The sequence below is a fragment of the Phycodurus eques genome, chromosome 1, assembly GCF_024500275.1.
Source record: "Phycodurus eques isolate BA_2022a chromosome 1, UOR_Pequ_1.1, whole genome shotgun sequence".
Classification (NCBI taxonomy): domain Eukaryota; kingdom Metazoa; phylum Chordata; class Actinopteri; order Syngnathiformes; family Syngnathidae; genus Phycodurus; species Phycodurus eques.
Genome location: NC_084525.1, coordinates 19380057 through 19401729, shown reverse-complemented (window position 1 = coordinate 19401729; position 21673 = coordinate 19380057). Strand labels below are relative to the sequence as shown.

At 40.6% G+C, this 21673-nt stretch overlaps 1 protein-coding gene across 1 annotated transcript; it reads left to right on the top strand.

Annotated features, from left to right (window-relative positions):
• Nucleotides 1–65: 65 nt before the first annotated feature.
• LOC133408177 (N-terminal EF-hand calcium-binding protein 1-like) lies at nt 66–19035 on the top strand. Its single transcript, XM_061686759.1, has 12 exons — nt 66–319; nt 2491–2515; nt 9248–9356; nt 10198–10223; nt 10345–10442; nt 13414–13672; nt 13766–13845; nt 15417–15470; nt 17162–17274; nt 17361–17438; nt 17513–17604; nt 17982–19035. Exons 1-12 carry the CDS (start codon nt 188–190, stop codon nt 18008–18010), a joined length of 1095 nt encoding a protein of 364 aa, XP_061542743.1. The 5' UTR covers nt 66–187; the 3' UTR covers nt 18011–19035.
• Nucleotides 19036–21673: the final 2638 nt, after the last annotated feature.

The following is a 21673-nucleotide window of genomic DNA, read 5'->3' as shown; positions in this document are numbered from 1 at the left end:
GTTCCTGAAGGCGGAGTTTATTGAGCGTGCACTGCGCAGGCGCCGCCGACGCTCAGTCTCGCTCCGTCCATCTCAACGTGACAGCGGATCTCCATCCACCCGACCCAGCACCCACTGACCCATCCACGCATCCATCCATCCATCCATCCCGAGCAAGGTGCACCAGAGCGGGTTAGTGTGACTGAGGATGCTGGCGTGTACAGAGATGATCACTATGTGTCTGCAGTCAGCCAAGCGGCAACACCTCAGCAAACAGCAGCAGCAACTGCAGTGTGATCACAATCACAACCACAACCGCACCGCATCCCTTTTCCACGATGTAAGTGCACCTTTTGGCTTATTTAAGTATTTACGTCACCATTCATGTCATCTTGCCATCGTCAAGGTCACTATTATCAGGCAAAATGTAAAGGGGGGGGGGGGGAGGGGGGTTGTCGATGCTATGCTGCTCCTCATGAATGTTGCAAATCCAATCAGACTGGAGCTGATGTACAGCAGGCTTGTTATGTAAAAAAGGTGAGTCTTGGCTGGTTGTTCACAATGTTTTGCATATGTAAAGGTAAAGTAAGGTCACACTATTGGTCCCGGTACACTCATATGCATGAGGTGCCAATTTAAAACACGGTTTCAGGTATCCCTGCCTTCTCTCGCCCACATACGTCATCTTAAAAAGAAAAAAATCTTCCAGTGTCTGTAATCCATCTTTCCTTGCATGCTCTTATTTTGTTACGACATGAACAATGTGCATGTGAACGACTGGATATTGACAGTACTCCATTTCAAATCATCTCTGGATCTTTTATGGCTGCCTTGCTGCTGATTTATGGAGGTGCTGCCCGAGAAAGAAAGAAAAAACATGACAGGCTGTATGTATTAAGTGAACGGCATCATTTTCAGCCAACAACAACAATAAAATCTCCCCCAGGCACAGGGAGTCCTATTCATAAATATAACTAACTCGACTAAAACCTTGAAAGTAGCTAATGGTTGGTTATATTTTCTTGGTTGTGTGCCTGCTTTACTAACTGAACAGCCCATCGAACGCATACATACATCCATACAACCTTGACTGGTCGCCAGTCAATTGCAAGTCAAACAATTGTACATGCTCGCATTTACGCCTCGGGACAATTTAGAGTCTTAATCTAACATGCATGCTTGTGTTAGGGATGGGCGAGTACAAAGTTATTTCAGTGAATAATTCTTTTTTTTTTTTTTAATGATGAAATTCAGGAATATTCTATCCATCCATCCATTTTCTGAGCCGCTTCTCCTCACTAGGGTCGCGGGCGTGCTGGAACCTATCCCAGCTATCATTGGGCAGGAGGCGGGGTACACCCTGAACTGTTTGCCAGCCAATCGCAGGGCACATACAAACAAACAACCATTTGTACTCAGTCACACCTACGGGCAATTTAGAGTCTCCAATTAATGACCGGAGTGCCCGGAGAAAACCCACGCAGGCACGGGGAGAACATGCAAACTCCACACAGGTGAGGCCGGGTATTGAACCCGGGCCCTCAGAACTGTGAGGCTGACGCTCTAACCAGTCGCCCACCGTGCCGCCTATGCAGGAATTGTGCATCTATAAAAGTGTAGAAAATTAGGATTGGTGGGCCTTGGCGGAGTTTCATTCGAGTTTGTGCTTCTCAGAGTGAAGTAAAAATTAACACACGAGACCTTTATTCATCCGCACCTAATATATTATTCTGCCATCTTTCTAGTTTCCAATTGCACACTCTCATTACACTGACTTTGTGCTGTTCTTAAGATACACACTCATTAGTAGAATCTGGCAGCTCTTTGTGTTTGCAATCATGCTACTTGAAGCCCTCGTTGTTGGTTTTTGGAGACTTTTGCACACTCTTTTCTCCAGAGGCCAATGGAATCACGCCTTTCAGATGCTGCCGTGCTCTCTCCCTTCCTGTTTCAGCGGTTTTATTGTCTTCAATAGGACGCAGTAGTGATGCGTTCAGGGTCTCCGGGGGGGCTGCCGAAGTTTTTCGACACAGTGTAAGCTTTTTAGAAGATTTTCATAAGCTCTGGAGGAAGACGATGCCTCCGTCGACCCAAGCGCAAAGGAGAAATGAACGTCTGACTGTCAGGATCTGCTGCAGTTGCTTACTACTATCACTTTGCCTTCAAAATTTGACAAAGCAACATACCGTTGGCTGTCTTGAAGGCATCTTCATTTAACAGCTTACATTGGTACTTTCAAGGTTCAAGGAGGACTCCCAATAATGGCACAGCCTTCGGATATCAAGCCATCATTCTCGGAAAGGGCCTACATTTCTTAAACCAGTGTTTCTCAACTTTTATTGAACCAAGACATATATTTTATTTAAAAACATCTCACGGCACACCAAACAAAAATATCACAAATAAATGTTTTATATATATATTTACAACATGTATATACAGTATATATATATATATACCGTCTTCCTCATCTGTATCGTAAAAACAAAACATCTTCTCCTCTTGTTACAGATATTTCGCCGGGCGGACAAAAATGGTGAGTACCTCAAAAAAGCACAGATATATATTTTTTTGCGCTCTTGATTACATGTTGCAAGTTGACTTGGTAAAACTTAGCCATGCAGACGTCATTGGTACAACTAGACAGATGTGACCACACTTGATACACACTTAATGTAACCAACACACCTTTATTTGCAGAAAGACATCTTATCTCCCATATTATAAATTTACCTGTAGATTTGTAGTCTGTAGAAGTATATGATTGGTATTTTATGAAGCCCGAAACATTTGTTACTATTAAGTATCCTTTGAACTCGACGATAGAAAATTCTCATCTGGGGGAAACAGCAGCATTGAGCAGAGGATTTGGAAAAAAAGAGCACTGGCAAAAAGGGAAACGTTTGATTTCTTAATCTTCTATTTACACTTGCATCTCCAAATAATCACATTCAGAATGCTAAATGGGTGAGTGTTTTGTGCATTTAGTTTTCTCAGGAGGAGGTGTTACATAAGAGGCCCCCTGTTTATGGTGCATAATTGTGATGAGCCGCACACATTTTTGAAAGTACACACACAGTACATGTATGTAAATTTTTGAATCTACACACAGAACCGCACATCAATTTGAATTAATAATAATTCAAAATGATTATTAAGAGGTGGTATTCAGACAGGAAAAGGGGTTTGCTTTGAGAGGGATGAGCTTTTTTTGTCTATCTGCGCACATAGTACATTATCCCCGTCACAAACCCAAATTGAGAATGCTGCATCGAAGCTAAAAACACACCCAAACTCAGTGGCAGCGATCAGAATCACTAGGATTCTGTTTCATGGTGTTGTGTTACTTTTTTATGACTGCTTGTTGAGTCAGAGTTTATGTAAAGCAACCGTTTGGGCCCCCAATCTCAATAATAGTAATAATTTTTACTATTTCTGTTTGAAATTTGGAGCAGAAGGATAAACTGCTCCTTACAGAAAGGTCCAGAGGACATGGCAAAAACAGCAGTTTAGTGAGGCCCACACGAACAAAATTATTGAAAAAAAGCCATTATAAGATTGTGACGATTATTTATACACATGCATTTCCCAAATGAATCCTACCTATTCAAGTAACATTCAATAGATACAAGTGTAAAAAGAAAGAAACCACATTTAATAATAAAACATTAATAAATCCGCACTGACACGTACCATTCTTTTATTATTGTTGAATGTTGACAGCTATATAAAACCGAGCAGCCTGGACAGAGATACCGAATGACCAACGGTGCACCGAATTGACTCGGCACCGTGTTCCTTAACTGTGGGAATAGTGCAATATTATTGTCACAGATTGTCGTCTGTTGCATCTGGTGGGGCACACAACTCCAAAATCGATTCTGATAAGCAGAGGTGGAAAAGTACTCACGCTCTATACTTAAGTAGAAGTACAGATACAAATAAAAAAACAAAACAAAAAAGACACTGGTAAAAGTAGAAGTTTTGATTCGACATCTGGACTTCAGTAATAGTAAAAAGTACAGACTGTGAAATGTACTTAAGTACAAAAGTAAAAAGTATATTTCTACTGTCAATTATACACAATATTGTTGTTCAAAACTTGGCTCAATGAATTAAAGAAACTGCATGGTGCTCGTACTGAGAAGAACCTTGTGAAAAGAGTCACAAAAAATCAGCTTACTCATGAAAACAATTGAAAAAAAAATGCATCTTGCTGCTAAGTGGTTTTTTGTTTTCAGATTAGATGGACAATTTTTGAATGGTAGAAACTGGTGGTTTTTAGGATGGTACAAGACACAACACATTGACCCATTCACCTCAGAATCTCTTAACTGAGGCCATGGATGGGAAATATTTTCTTCTCTGACTCTTTTGCTGTCATTTTTCATGTTCCCTGGTTCCCATTGCTCCTGCTATTCTTATCTCTTTCATCCAGGAAGAGATTAAAAAAGTAACAATCCTATTTTGACAAAGTGACGAGTCGAAATCAAGAAAGTTGTCTGTTTTGAAATGTAGGGAATAAAAGTAAAAAGTGATGAGAAAAGTTAATACTCAGTTTATTACAGGTACTTGAAAACTCTTTTTCACCACTAATGCTAAGTGCAAAAGTACAACAGAGGTTGTCTTTCAGAAAGTGATTTTTGCTTCACTTGTGTAGCTATAGTACATTACAATCTTTTTGTGAATCCTCAAGTCTGTTTCCTCATCTCGCCTTCCATGATTCCCTGGTGTGTGGAACAAAGGGAATTGGTTCAAAAAGTGCAGTTGCTTGTCTGTGCGAGCTATCTTCACTTCAGAGCTTTTGCGCAGACAGTCAGAGCTTTTGCGCAGACAGTCGAGAGGGAGATGTGTCCTCCCTGCAAGTCAGCACCTAGTGGGCTGCCCATCATTCATCGGGAGCAGTCCACATTTTCTACATAATGAGGACGTGTCTTGATAAGCATAGCAGCACACTGCATTGCTTCGTTACTGCTATATTGGGACTGGGGACATGCATTTTTCATATAAAACACAAACTGGAAGCCCTTGTTTTCAGGACTGCAGCTATCTTCGGGATGAATGTATTGTGAGACAATGAGGAGAGCTCAATGCATCCTCCTGCCTCTATTGTGAGGTACTGATGTACGTATAATCTTCCTGAACGGGGATTCTTTATATAGCTACAGTATTAAACGTCAATATTCTGATACTGGATCTCACAATAGCATAGGAATGAAGACAAGACCTTTCCAAGTGTTTGATAAAATAACGTCGCATTCATGAGCCGATTGTTCCTGTGTCGCTGTGCCTCCGAGGTATAAACTGGACAGATTACAGTCAGGATTGCATTGTCTTCATTTCATTTCAACATTTATTTTCTTTGACAAGCGCTCACGTTGTCAATTCTAAAGTTGAATTTCGTGTGAATCCGAGGATGGAGGAAGGCTGCAGAATGAGTCACATCCAAATTACTCCGACGTCTTTTGGCATGAAATACAGAAAAGATGCTCAAGGTTAAAGTTAGAGACGTAGACACTCAAAGAATGTTGTCTTTATTACTGAAAAGGAGGTGGGAAATCTTTTACCAAAGTCTCAAGCCAAGTCAAAGTCTGCAGTCCAGTAAAGTCAAATCAAATCTTGATCGTCAACCTTTGGTATTGAAATGTAATACGCCAAAATGAATATTTCCTGTACCAAGAAGAGTTTTAAGGAACAATCGTGCATTTCTTAGGGACAAAAATAATAAGAGTGGGTGTGAAAGGCAGCTTGTAAAACAGAGTTGATCATTTTGATGCTACAATACACTGCTTGTGGTAATAGCATCTCTGTCGTTATTGCTTACTTTCATAGTCTGTTGTAATTGTGGACCAGCTAGGGCTTGTGTTTGCCTCTTTCAATTTATGCCACTCCTTATGTGAGCCATTGTAATAATTAAAACAATAATGAAACATATTGAAATGAAGATTTCATTAAATTAAAAGAGCTGCTTTAATTTAAAAAAAAAACAAAAAAAACCAATTAAATTCCATCCATCTACAATATGTTCTATAGCACTTGACCCAGAGGTGTCTGACTCGAGTCCAAATCATGTGACTCGAGTCAGATTCAATTCATGAATTTGATGGCTTTCGACTCGACTTGACGATATGTTAAAAGGCTTGCAAATCGACCTGGACTTGAGCAGCAAGGACTCTTGACTTCACTTGGACTTTAACCCATTGACTTGAAAAGACTTGCTACTTTGACCAAAGCACTGAGGAACCAACACTTTGTAGCTTTTTCTTTCGATAGCTATATTTGCAAGTTACTGTTTTAGTACAGAAAAATATGATTAGTGTCAACATAATTCTGAAGGTCTTAATGATTATTTATTATGTCAAAGTATCCCACGCGATTATTGCTAATGTGTAGTTAGTTCTATTGTCTTTTAACAGTTGTCATAATGGGCACACTCTTGTACAAGAATTGACAGAGACGTCATTCTTTTACACACTACGTAATGGTTTCATTAAAAAAAAAAAACAGTACCACATGAATCAACAATAAAGGTAACAGCTAATTACACAGAAACGACAATGACATTTAACGTAACAATAAGGATGGTAATTATTGGAAGAAAAAACAATTCACATTGCATTGTGGGAATCGCGTGGCTTGACATCTTGTATGCTTGTTTTCGTTAGCATGAGCAGCTAGCTTTGTGAGTGATCACGCAAATAGCTACACGGCGGGCTGGCCGTGCGCTGTCTGGGCTTCCTGTTCATTACAGTCTGGTTTAGTCAGCGTACTGTTCTCAAGAATCAGTCTTGTGCTGTATTTCTTTTTTTTATTCACTTCATTTACTTTTATTTACCACATGATCAGCACACAGCTAACATCTATTTGACATTGTGTCCTTTCTTCACCTCTTTTTGTCGTAATATTTTTACATATAGTATGCAGTTTCCTGCTATGCGCAATGTGGATTTAAGAAAAATACTGTTGATTAGCTAAAAGAGGAAACCAATTGGTCAGTTCATTATTATGTGAAATGTCTCATTTTCTCTTGTGTATTCATAATTGTTCTTTAACCAAGCAAAAATATGTTTTTTCCTTATACTTGATTATTCAGATAGAATGGTCAGTAGAATACTTGATTGCTAATTACAGCACTACTGGATGCAAATTCTTATTTGTGACAGGTCTGTTTCATGTCACATCAGAAATGAAGCGAGCAAAAGTAAGTCATAGCATAGCATTTTCAGAGAATAACTGAACACCTACGATCAATTGGTTTTGAAGGGACAATAAACTAAGACTTGACGATTGGCTTTGAAGTTGCAAAAATTTGGATCAGTCCTCTAGTTTTTGTATATAGGTTCAATGCAATTGTTTATCAGATTTGTGATTTGTTTCGATAAATAAATAAATAAATATATATGTGAGGATAAGCGGTAAAGAAAATGGATGGATGGATATATTAAAATATATTAAATATATAAATGCAGTATATACATATTAATTATATATATATATTTATTTATTTATTTATTTTATTTTTTTGTTGGTAAAATGACTCGAAAGGACTTGAAAAACGTGTAGGACTTGCGACTTGACTCTGTAATTGTATGTCTCGACTTGGGACTTGACGGCAAAGACTTGAGCCTTATTTGTGACTTGCAAAGCAATGACTTGGTCCCACCTCTGGCTTGTCCTCATTAAGGTTGTGAGTTTAAAATCACAATAGGTTAGGAATTACATCCATCCATCCATTTCCCTTCCCGCTTCTCCTCACTTGGGTCGCGGGGTGCTGGAGCCTATCCCAGCTATCTTCGGGCGGGAGGCGGGGTACACCCCGAACTGGTCGCCAGCCAATCGCAGGGCACGTAGAAACAAACAAGCACTCGCACTCACATTCACACCTAAGGGCAATTTAGAGTCCTCAATCAGCCTACCATGCATGTTTTGGGGCTGTGGGAGAAAACCCATTCAGGCACAGGGAGAACATGCAAACTCCACACAGGCGGGGCCGGGATTTGAACCCCGGTCCCCAGAACTGTGAGGCAGATGTGCTAACCAGTCGTCCACCGTGCAGGCAGAAATTACATTCACATTAAAAAACAGCTTTGACATCATGCTATACTAGCTTGTGTCTGCTGACCAAATTTTTTTTTACTGTCCATCACACAAGAATAACAACTAAAGCATTAAAAAAAAAAAAAAAAAGCATTACAGTCCTTTTGTTCCCAAATGGTGGAACGCTTGCGCTAAGAGCTCCCTCTTCTGTGGACAATTTTTAAAAGAAGGTAAAAATGATTTCCAATCTTTTTTTAAATTTTTTTTTCTTGTTGTAGACTGTGAATAATTTAATTACTTGCTTGTAGGCACTGGTAGTGTAGTGGTATTGTACATGCTGCTGCCTTTAGTGCAGACAGAGTGGGTTCAATTCCCAACCATTGCCCAAATTCCCAGCCACTGCAGGTCCCGAGCCTGTCTAAAATATGGGAGGATTGTGTCTGGAACGGCATCCAGTGTAAAATTATGCCAAACCAATCATTTGAGTGACTCCCCGTGCCAATCCCTGATGGCCAAGCCAAAAGGGTGCATGGGAGTTCGCCCAACCAGTCTATATGTTTACTTATACATTTACTTACTACTCGTAATAATAGCATCATCTCATGTTGTGTTCACACAAATTTTATTTTGTGCACAATTTTCAGCACATTCTGGCCATTTTGTCCCTTGCAAACTGCAACTGTGGTTACTAGAAAACAACCTTTCTGAAAACTTTGGCTTGTAGACAGGAAAACATCTCTTTTTAAGATACCACAGCGTGTCCCTTTATCTCCTCAACTCAATTTCAAAATTGTGTCTTTCCTGAAATACACGTAGTTGTAGAGGGAGATTTTTTGTTGTTGATGCCGGCATGGGAATATAAACATCAGACCGGTCAAATTAAACAAATATCATGTCCATATTAGTTGTTGGCAGCAAGTCAAAACTGCTTTTGATCAACTTACAGATAATTTGCTGAGCGCTCGGACCGAATTCTGCTGCCTGGCAATTAAGCATCCCTGAGGCGGGCACGGCAGCGAGATCTTGTTATGCTGTGTAGTTAACCAGCTAGTGAGACTCATATAAGCTCTCTCCCCGCGGAGATGCTTCATAGCTGCCTCCATCATATTCCCTTTGTGTTCATTCACCCGAGTCTATTGAAGGTGCGTAATTGAACTGGGTTCTCATGAATGTGCTGCACGGTTAACATAGTAGCTTTTTGTGATATTTTCACGGTCTTGTGCGCTTTCAGATGATGGGAAGCTGTCCTTGGAGGAGTTCCAGTCATACTTCAGTGACGGGGTCCTTACAGACGAGCAGATGCAGGAGCTTTATCGCTCCATCGACAGGCAGAACGCAGAGTGAGCGCTTCTTGCTTTTGCCAGCTGTAGCCTATCCTACAGCCCGCCTGGCACTTTCACATTCATTAAGTTAAGATTATGTCCATGTTACACAAGCCTCCCTTCTGGCATTTAAAGCCAAATGGAAAGTTTGCGGCAGCTTACTAAACGGAGTGGTGAACAATGGCCTTAAGTAGCGCTGCAGTTAAGGTAGGTTGAAAATAAATGGTATACTGCGAAGTGTTGCTTAATTAGTGCTTCACCTTCACAGTTCAAACATTTAGGGTTACATAATTCTTAAACCAACTGTCCCAGGGATACAATTCATTGGGATCCAATTCAAATTAGAGCCTGACATTTTTCGGAATTCCCTCTGGGTCCCGCGGGACTCCCTGGGAGTGAATTTCACTATCATTCACGGGGCGGGGTAGGGGCAGGAGCAAAGGTCATTGGGAGCGAGCGGGAGCGGGAACTATGAAAACAAAACCACCGGGAATGGACGGGAATGGAGTGGGATTCTTTCAAATTATGGCTCTGGATTGGAATAAATCTCTTTGGGAGTGGGAGGGAGCAGGAGTCAACATCCACTCCCATCTCAGGCTCTAATTCAAAACACCACTTTTACAGAGATAATAATGCTCATTTTTGAATGACACTGAAAGGTATTTGTTTAATATTACAGCACTACAAACTGCAACCATAGAAATAAGAAAACTAAGCTTTTGTAAGCCTAATTTTCAAAACTTTCATGTGTGCACGTGTCTAATAAAATGTCCATTGTGATAAAACTGATTCATTACACCAGTGTGCTCTATTGATTTTTTTTCTTTTTTTTTTCTCCTCACCACCTGTTTCCTCGTAGCAACATGGACATTGACAAACTCTCAGGTAGAGTTTTTTTTAGGTCTTTTTAAATCTCAAAATCTCATTTGACTCTCCATGTTTGTGTTTTTTTTCCCCCCCATAACTTAGCACATTATAATTACACATGAGTGTCATTTTTTTTCAGAGTACTTCAGTCCACATGTGGGGGAGTATGTCAACGTGCTGTCTGCGCTTGAGAAGCTAAATGTGGCCATTTTAAAGGCAATGGATAAAACTAAGGAGGTGGGTGACTTTAACCTGTGCACATAATAGAATTGTGCATATTGTATGGACAAAAGCATTTGGGCATAATAAATTACGTAACCATAGGTTGCTCCTTTATTCCCTTTATATCTTAATTCTTCAACAAGACATCCTTGCATCCATCCATCCATTTTCTGTACCGCTTATCCTCACTCAAGGCGCGGGCGTGCTGGAGCCTATCCCAGCCTTGTCTTGGTCAATTTAGAGTCTTCAATGATCCTAACATGCATGTTTTTGGAATGTGGGAGGAGGAAACCCACACTTGCACGAGTAGAACAACCAAACTCAGGCAGGCAGACATTCTAACCACGGTGTTACCCAATTCCGCACAATCAATGGTGGATCCTCCTTTGAATGTCGCCCTGTGCGATAACACCGCAAATTGGGCAACCAATTTCCTCCCTGTGCATTTTCTCTGTTATTGCTGTCATTTGTTATTTCTTACTCATGAGGGCAGTGACAGTCAAAACAGTGAGCACACTCACGTGCGAGCTGCTGTCGACCACACCTCTCGCCTAGACACTCGTCGACGTCACACACCACGCCATTACTTATGTATAGTGTTTTCAATACATTTTATGCTTGCAGTTTTGTTGTTTGTTTAAATATGTTGACTATGTGTTTAAAAAGAATGCTTAATAAGTTAACATTTGTTTACAGTATGTGGGAGGGGGAAAACTATAAGAAAATGTTTTTATGGTCTCCCTGGATTTTCACGTAAACTATCCCCCATGATAATCTCACTGTATGTTATATTTTCTGCACAGGGTCTAGCATTATAAAAATGCCATCCATCACATCCCAGTACGGACCGAGCCCTGCCGCAAATAGCAAACAAAAACAGATCGGAATGCGGCGCATGCCATTTATAACACTTTTGACTCCGGTCATGGATGTTTATTTAATGAGGGGAGGGGATTAAAGGGTCTACACTTGCAGCCTTTAAAACTTAATCATCTTGTTTTCTGCCTTGGCAATGGAGTGTGATCTCAAAGAACTCCCACTGAAAAAAAATCAATAGTGCCACTGCTTCCTTGTCTCCCTCACCTAGCGCCAAGCCAAGTTATGTTTATTACACCGTGTGTTTCGCCAATGGAAGCCAATCCAGTTAATTAGGTAATAGGGAGATTAATATATACAGAGATGCAGCTATATCGCGAGTCACCTATCGCATTCATGCGATACTGTCGATTTTTTGTGTTGAAATACATGTATGTTTTTACCATATTTGTTTAAATATGTTTTAATGTGATTACAGTTTGTGAAAGGGGTATTGTACAGTTTAAACTATAACCCCAAAAAAATTATATGGGTTTTCCACATCGTAATGTTTCACCTATTGCCACTGGGTCTGGAACACAACTCCAGCGATGAACGGCAAATGATGAGATTTTCACTAGAATGTAATGTGCAGGGTGCTGTGTTCTCACTGCTAGTAAGAAAGAAACAATAAGGCCAGTGGTAGTTGCACATCAATGACAGTAACAAAGGCTGACAAAGCACATAGCTCTCAGACCCATCTGATGTCACATTCTTCACAAACACACAGCTATATTTATCACGGAAGATGGATTACGAGAATAAAGTCGGAATAGCTGAGGGTTGTTTTTTGTTTGTTTTTAAGAAAAAGTCTTTTGTCAGCATGCCAGACTAGTGATTAGCAGGTCAACCTCACAGCTGTGAACTTTGGAGTTCAAACCTTGTGTGCCGCCTTGCTTTCTAGAGTTTGCATGTTCTCCCTGGGCCTTTGTGGGTTATCATGATGTACTCCGGCTTCTCCAACATTCCCAAAATATATATATACAATGTTATATTCACTGAAAACTCTAAATTGTCCATAGCTGTTAATATGATTTTTTGTCTACGATATGTATGCCCTGCAATTGGCTGGCAGCCAGTCCAAGGTGAGCGTGATCGCTTCTTACCTAAAGAAAATAATATTAGGATATAATTCTCTTAAAGTTTCAAGCCCAATATTATTTCCTTATAATATCATTTTTTTTGTAATATAACTTCATCCTCATAAAATGATTTTTTGCCCTCTCCATTGTATGACTTTATCATTATTATATTTTGAAATGTTATTTTCAGTTTGGCCTTAATACTCCTTCGCACGGCCATCATCCACCACACTGCCTGCCTCACTTTGATTTTCTCACTTGTCCTGGCACTGCATGATCTGGGCTTTACTACTACATTTGCTTCCTATCGTTATTATGGCTTAAGGCTTCTTTTACTCCGGCAAGTAAGATGTTCCCAGTATAGAGTGTAATGGCCTCCAGTATTGAGCATTGCATGGCTTGCAGTCTCACAAGAACTCTATTGTAACATGCTTTTACAGAGTAGGAAACCTCAAAAAAGATGCGATAAATTGAGTATATTGTAAAAACAAAAAAGGAAACGTTACCTGTGGCGCTGTGCCTCTTTTGTCTTAAAGAACACAGATTCTGGTGATTGCCACTGCTTGAAGGTGTAAATGTTTTGTCCCTGCTATTCTTCGTTGAGTTTAATTAGTTTAGTTTGCAGCACAAGGGTACTTAGCAGGTTGTTGTTATGAATTAATTTGGTTGCTTGAGTGTTGTAGGAACGCTGCAATATATATTCCAATCATGCATTTTCTTTAGCGCTTGTCTTCATTTGGGTCGGGTGAGCTGGAGCATATCACAGCTGATTTTGGCCAGAGGCAGAGTACACCCTGGATGGGTCGCCAGTCAAGCGCATGGCACATAAAGACAAACAGCAACAACAAAAAACCTGGCAAGCACCACACATGCAAACTCCACAAGGGAGGGCGTTGTGATTCAAACCCAGACTGAATCGACTGTGAGGCAGCTGCGCTAAAGCATTCATTAGCCCACCATGCTGCGACATTAAGAGTCATGATGCCAAATGAAATGTTCATTTGCATTATCTGTGCTTTTTCTTCATTTTTACTCTACCTGCCATGCAGGAGTATCAGGGCTCCTCTGTGCTGGGTCAGTTTGTGACACGCTTCCTGCTCAGGGAGACCTCCACCCAGCTGCAATCCCTGCAGTCGTCACTAGATTGCGCTATGGATGCTGTCCATGACCAAGGCTGCATAGGCAGGCGGTCAGTGAAGAAGCCAGAAGACCTGCCTATGCAGAGGGTGACCAAGCGTCCCGGCCGACGCATCCAGAAAAACATGTGTCTCTCCCCTACGGACCCGTACTCTGGCATGCTGACCACAGGTGGGTCCACCAATTAAGATGTTGAAATATGGGGAAACTGGTGATTCACAGGAATACTTACTTGTGTCGAATTGTGTTGATTTTGTGTTTCAGGGGTCAGCGTGGAGTCCGATTACCACTGGGGCTCCCAGGTCGACCAACTGGAGCAGCTCATAGACAAGCTGGAGTGTGAGGTATGTATGTGATGTGGATGGTTTAACTGTGCCGCGTATGCGATGTGTGGCAATGCAAGACCGATGTGAATGAAGAAGGTACCGGGGAGGCAACAGTCACTTTCCCTTGCAAGGCAATATATTAAACCACACGGATCATTCATTTTAGAATGTCAAATCTATCCATCCATTTTATATACTGCTTATCCTCATTGGGTTGCGAGTGAGCTCGAGCCTATCCCCTAACTTTGGGTGAGGGGCGGTTTAAATCCTGGATTGGTCACCAGTATATACATCGATCCATTTTCTGAGCCGCTTCTCCTCACTAGGGTCGCGGGCGTGCTGGAGCCTATCCCAGCTATAATCGGGCAGGAGGCGGGAACTGGTTGCCAGCCAATCGCAGGACACATACAAACAAACAACCATTCGCACTCATAGTCATGTCTACGGGCAATTTAGAGTCTCCAATTAATGCATGTTTTTGGGATGTGGGAGGAAACCGGAGTGCCCGGAGAAAACCCACGCAGGCACGGGAGGAGAAAACCCACGCAGGCACGGGAGAACATGCAAAATCCACACAGGCAGGGCCGGGGATTGAACCTGGGTCTTCAGAACTGTGAGGCCAACACTCTAACCAGTCGGCCACCGTGCCACCCAGTATATACAGTGTAGACAAAAAAAAACACGCAAAAAAAAAACAGCCATACATTGACAATTTAGAGTCTTTATTTAACCTACCATACGTGGTTTAAGAATGTGGAAGGAAGCCAGAGTACTAAAAGAAAAGCCAGAGGAACATATGAACCCCACACAGGACACGCACCCCAACCTCAGAACCGTGACGCGGCTGTGCTAACTACCCAGCCACCGTGTCACCTAAAATTCACAAAAACATCAAATTTAGCTATCGTAACTAGCAGGCCCATTAATATAGATTAATACCTTGTTGCCAGGCAGAATATGTGGAGCACAATCAAGCCAAGCCAAAAAAAAATCAACAATATTAGAACTCCTCTGCCCCACCTCGCAGAGAAAGGACAGCAAAGGTCAACAGGAACAAGAAGTCAGACATACACTAAACAAATTGCACAAAAAAACAGCATTATAAGTCCCGTGATACATGTATTTATACATAATTTAGAATCGAAACTTTCTGTATTACCTATAAAGCATACAGGTAGGGAAAAAAAATGTAAAAATGTAAAACTCATTTGCCAAGTGCATCTCTAATTAAAGGGTGATGGTCCTGTTAAATGTGCCGAACATCCAATGAAAACATGTTTACATTTATAATGCATGTTACATCAAGCATCTCAATGAGCAGACACCTTTTTTTTTGTAATTTAAACGTTTGAATTCATAGATGAGGCCTACAGATACATACTGTATGTGCAATGTATAGAAATTAGCTTGCATGCTACCACTCCCGTAATGACATTTCCTTATCTTTGCCATGCGGAGAAGAATGTATTATCATCAGCGTTCTTTTAATTTGAATCTATGAGGCCCAAGATTTTGTGTCTGGCTCTTTGCGATGTCATAATTGTGCTGATGCTTGCGCATGACTCACATATCTCTGCTCCCACCTTCAGAGTCCACAACTTGAACCTCTCAAAGAAGACACATTGGCAGGGACGTATAAATCGGTGAGTCAGTCAGCCTTATTCTTAGTGTTTTTACATACGGGGCCTAAAGTAATCAATATGTTTTAATCCTACCTTCCAATTGCAACACTGTTGCTGTGTGACATGGTAATGAGGCTACCTGTTGTTGCCGTGGCGACCCAACATATTCTATAATGGCCTGAGCCGGCACACGTGTCTCGTTTGTAATGGATTGGTACGGTAACACTACTCAGCATGTTATCGGTTTGAAGTTGTATTTTTTGCAAGGTCGTGGGTCTGTGCCCGCGATGAGTGTGCCTGTGATTGCGCAACAAATGACTGACAACTCGTAAGTCATGTCTTCTGTCTGTGATTGGTTGTTTTTCCTCATGTGCGATGGTTGCTTGTATAGGCATAAGACGGGGCCAGAGACGGCTGTTTTTTGTCATAGATCATATTCATCATGGACTACTCGCAGGTCATAATGACAGTTTCACAAACTTCCCCTTTAAGGTCTGTTATTGAGCGAGATTACAATATGCAGGAATGGCTTACCTGATGATGATGATTATATTTTTATAGAAGATTCAATGCAGGTATATGATTGGGTGCAGTATATCCTAAATAAAGTTTACAAATATCCGTTTTAGAATGGTTTGATACCCACTGAGGTCTACGCTCTATTTTACCCATTCCATATCATGTGCATACTGTATATAAATGTATATGTGTATATACTGTAAATGCATTCATGTATTTATACATACAGTATATACATCCATTTTCTACACTGCTCATCCTCACTAGGGTTGCGGGTGAGCTTGAGCCGATTCCCAACTGACTTTGGACAAGATGCAGCACCCTGAACAGGCTACCAGCCAGCCAATCACAGCGCAGATACGAACAAACTCCCATTCACACCTATGGAAAATTTACAGTCGTACGAACTCCATACAGGAAGACTCTAACTTGCCCAGTGGTGTGAATGAGCGTAAATGGTTGTTTGGCATGCGATTGACTGGCGAGCAGTCCAGGGTGTACCCCGCCTCACCTCAGCTCAACCGTGACCCTAATGAGGACTAGTGCTATAGATATATGATATAAATTGTCGTATGATATATGATATATAGATCAGTGTTTCCCAGCCTTTATTGAGCTAAGGCATCCGTTTTACATACAAAAGCTCTCAGAGCACATCACCAATTAAAACTGCCGCAAAAAGAATAAATACTGAAATAATGATGATCTTGTCTCAATGTACTCATAAATTGACTTCCTCGGTGTGAATACTGGGTCTGTTTAATTGGGCACAGAGCTGATATACTTGCAGGAAGCAATCACTCATTCTGTTGTAGGCTTTACACGATCAGGCTACCTATCAGCGAGTTTAAAAAAATGATAACCGATCCCCGATCCGATCACAAGAAGGAGCAATGTGTCTATTTAAATGATTTTAACAGGTGGATGCACAGGTTCATTGTTCCTTCTGCTATCTGATGGAAGAGCATCTAGTTGTTCTGCCTGTCACGAGATGATGCTGGCATAGATAGATAAATAAAGATATATTCATAATTAATAAATAATAATTTTCTGACAAATTGAGTGAAATTGGATAATTTCCCGGGGCACCCCGACGATCTCTCAGGTTGGAAATCACTGCAAATATATAAGTACCATAAAGGCGGTACCATATAATACTGCTAATCTGATTCCTTTGCTTGCTCCCCGTTTAGAACATTCTCCTGGTCCAAAGACAAATGTCAGTGAAGGAGTGTGATGTGGAACGGTTCCAGCATGCTCTGAAGATCTACACAGAGGCCAGCATCGGACAGCAAAATAACCTGCAGTCAGTCCCTTTGTCTACTTCCCTATCTCACTGTAATCACTGCAGTCTTTCCTCACTGGTCTTTCTCCTCCTTCTTGTTTCTTAAGCATTTCAATCCAGAACCTGCCTGACAGATCATGCTTCATCATGTACGAATTTTGGCAGGATCGTCTCTCCTGGATGAGGTGAGGAGCAAAAACACACATTTTCGAAGGCCTAAGTGAAGAGCAACATGTCTCTTCCGTGTCTTCCCTCACAGTTTCCTGCAGTCGTCCATCAGTAAGACATTCCAGCGCTGCATTATAGACTCGCTGGAGGAGCAAGAGATGGTCTCCACCATGCTCCTCCCAGGTAATCCAAAACAATGACAAACACTTAAACAGCCAAGGCACATATCTTACGTTGGAAAAATTTTACAGCACACCTCCAAACAAAAATGTTTTTAAAAAGGTGGATACAACGGTTAATTATGTACTGTAATTGCTTTGCCTGTGACTGTATGTCGCTGGCATAGATAGAAGAACAAATATTCATTAATTATAGTAAATAAATAATAACCTTTGGAATAATTAAGGTCTATTGGATCATTCTATTGGACACTGTATATTGATAATATATTTTGACAAAAGCATGTCAAAGCTGTGTTAGTAGACAGCTGGGAACTATTCTATATATTGTGGAAAAATGTCCTGTCTCCTGTAAATATTGCAAATATTTGTCTTCTCCAGCTTCCTGGTGGATTATGAACAACAATTGACAGTGAAATGCTTCTTCAGATCAGCTTGAATGAAAAAAGGACAGTATTGTGGTTGTCTGTTGTTGCTCTCTTCTGTAAATTCTGATTTTCCTTAAGGCACGACTGCCAGACGAGATGTGCGTCAAGGAACAAAAAATAAAGCATAAGAGTTGAATAGAATGTAATGCAATATTTTATGGAGTGGTCAGTATCTGTGCTAAGGTTGATGTGGCACTTTTCTTACTGAAATTGACAGAGGAAAAAAACTGCATGTTTTCTTATACCTATTGTTCTCATCTTACATTTTAAATAGATAAAATGAAAATGCAGGAAAAGCAGACCATTTGTCACTTTTTTTTCCAATGCAGACAACAACAACAAAGAGTAAATAACATGTTAGCTTAATTTTCTTTTTGTCCTGCTTGTGATGTTGTGCGCTTTCATCTCCTTAACTAGCTCTCATCTTTCTGCCTCTGGATGAAAACCTTCTCTTGTCTAGACTCAATAATAAATATATATATATGGTCCACCTAAAATGATGTGTCACTCTTGCACTTTAGTAAACCTGGATCTACCTATAACTGTTCAAAAATGAACATTTATTGTCGATTGTAAATGTATTTTCAACAAGAGTTTCACTTAAAATACAATATCAACAGCATAACCAAATTCCGCGAACGTCAAATATCAGTATTTTACATTTGCAGTGTGTAACCATGCAGACAGGAGACACACAGACACACACAAAAGTTGTTTATATTTTTGAAACAGGAAGTTTTCTGTGTGATGACGCTAGAGAACAAAAGTCTATCGTGTAGAGTCATCAGATGTAAGTAGTATACTTGAAGATACAGTAAGTCCATGTACAGTGTGATGGTTACTCATTAAATGTGACAAGCAAGCATCCTCACGGTCCATGCATGATGTTCTGTCATAGAAAGGCAAGTAACGCATGGACCGTTTGTTCACTCATGTCTCCCACCCGACCCCCACCCGCCCTTTAGCAATAATGTGAACGTGCAATGTGTTATGTGTTATATATATTTCCTGGCATGCAATAAAAATAATGACATGCAAAAAAAGGTTCCACTGCTCACTTCATTATTTTCTGAAATAGGTAATTCTGCTAATACACTGGGTTGTTTTGTGTCAGGTTGTTAAAAAAAAAGAACTGAATGTAGTAAAGCACATTAAATAATATTAAATATAAACAGTAGCGGTGGTGACTTCTGAATAGGTGACATTGACTTAATGTTGTTTGTGTTGTGTAGAAAGAGTATTTATATAAAAAATTTCCAGGAAGATACAGCAGTATAAAAAAAAATACGCTGCATACATCCTGCATGAAAATAAATATTTTCAAAAGAAAATTACTCATTGAAATGAGGTCAAGGTGATTACATTTTTAACAAGGTTTCCTTACTCCCCCCCCCCCCCCCCCCCCCCATTCTATTTTACATTTTTCCAGGATGATGCAGCAGTATAGAAATAAAGCATGAAAAAAAAAATCCAATTCACAAGTCAAGCACATGCATAATGTTAAATATGTGGATGGATAGATGATATGCACCATAGTCATGAATATATAATGGTTCTCATGTCAAATTTGACATGCTCGCCTTTTAAAAGACATCAATGGGCAAAATGAGTTACAGAGGTCGTGAATATTTAGGTTGAAACCTTTAACAAAAACCTCAACAAGACTAACAAAGGCATTTATTTTACTTTACAAGGTAGTTATGTAGAGTTTATGTTATGTTTATGCATTGGTAACCAAATTAATACAATTTAAATTATAGTTTTTAAAGATTATAAAAGAGAAGAATTACAGTATAAAGATGTAAAAGTGGGAGGAGAGTAGTCTGAATTGGGTTCTGGAGACTTGCTCCACCTCATACATCGAACTCATCCGCCAGCCGCGAGTCGTTCCAAGTCAGGTGTGCGTCACATCCACCAGGGAACGCTGGGAAAGAGCGCCCTCTAGCTTCTCCTGCAACGACTGCACAGTGACCAGTGCTTTCTGTTGGCTCGCTCACCCGCATCAGGTGACGCCCTGCGAGGGCGGCGATTGGCTCTTGTCTCAGACCTTCCCCGAGGTGATTGGTGGAGTGACGAGCACTCTGCACGTGACCTCTACAATGAGCTTCCTCCCACCGAAGTAACACTGTCGCCCCAAATGATTATATGAAACGGAAATATATAACTGTTTTGGGCAACGGTACCGTTTGTTTAAATACGGTATAGTTTAGTGATCATTCTCTTTGGATAATCCTATTTTCATATAGGCCTATGTGTGTCTTGGTAATTACGTATATCTGGTTATTCAAAATGACATGCTGAAAAACACTGAAGCCGTGAATGTTACAATGCATGCTGGGAAATGTGGGCGTGTCGTCAAGTATTTTTAAATGGGCTGGAACTAGCTAATCTACGCCATGCGCTAAAAAAAAAATCAAAGGCGGTCAAATACGGGGTCTATGTAAATACGTCCAGAGAACAACACTGTCAAAGAGGCATCTATGTACAGTGTACTGTGCAGTGCGGTATTTAATGAATGCTATCTGGCAAGCATCCGTCACAATTGGGAATCCCACTCGTGTTCACGTCAGGACACGCCCTGCTGTAACACAATTGGTTCATGCATCGCAGGAAGGACAGGCCACGCTAACAGCGAGATGACTGTTCACATTGAATCATATTGCAGCGGCGAGTATCCTGAAGCCAATCGTATAGGAACAAGGCGTGTCCTGCCGAGAGCACGAGTGGGCTTTCCAATGACCCGTCACGGAAACAGAAAAGGTGGTGGCTTCTGCATTTCCCACAATGCCTTTCTGCTCTGAGCCCTACGTTTTAATACGTCTCTTCAAAAATTGTCGATGTTATATTTTGTCAATGAAAGTCGCATTTAAGCCTAGGTTGTCTGTCCCCCCCCCCCCCCCGTTTATGTTTAGCTCCAACAAACCAAGTTGTTTTAATTGAGACCGTGATTAAAACCATCGTTCCTCTCTTTTCGGTTTATAAAGTACGTACCACGTACTTTCATACGGGCATTCAGAAGGCTTGCGCTCTGAGCTACACACAGGGAACACAGTTTCTCTCGCCTTGCTCAGGGGAAAGTCCCCGGACACGCAGCAGAAAGTGCGCCGCGTAAAGCGGTTGTCGGCTTGATTGGCTACTTGAAGCTGAGATGTTCGCACAGAACTGAGCTTGCCACCGTCGAGCCGTCCTTGTCACCAACAACAGTAATGCAAGTGTGCTGCTATGCATTAACAGAACGGGGCTTAATCTCCGAATGCTCATTTTTACTTTATTTTATCCTTTCACTGCAATATATATCAAGGATGCTCGAAGATTTTTTTAAAACATTCTTGGAGACGCTAAAAATACAAACAAAAAGTGTATGTTTATTTTTAAATGAAAAATCAGAATTAATTCTCATTTTAAGATTATTATTGATTAATAATAATTATTATTGATTATTTATAATCAATTTAATTGTAATTTATTATACACATAGATTTTTTTAAAAAGTTAATAATAATACAAGATAATGTATACGTCAAATTATCACTTGACCGACAAAGAAACCAATAGTTCAGTTAGTCTTTCATATGTGAGCACTGTGGTCTTTGACCTGCTCAGTGGAAAGTGCTGACACTTCTGTTGTTATTTGCCACGATATAA

Coding starts and splice junctions, on each gene's coding strand:
- LOC133408177 (XM_061686759.1), top strand. CDS start 188: ATGCTGGCGTGTACAGAGATGATCACTATGTGTCTGCAGTCAGCCAAG. Junction 320..2,490: donor CCGCATCCCTTTTCCACGAT/GTAAGTGCACCT, acceptor CTCTTGTTACAG/ATATTTCGCCGGGCGGACAA. Junction 17,439..17,512: donor GATCGTCTCTCCTGGATGAG/GTGAGGAGCAAA, acceptor CTTCCCTCACAG/TTTCCTGCAGTCGTCCATCA.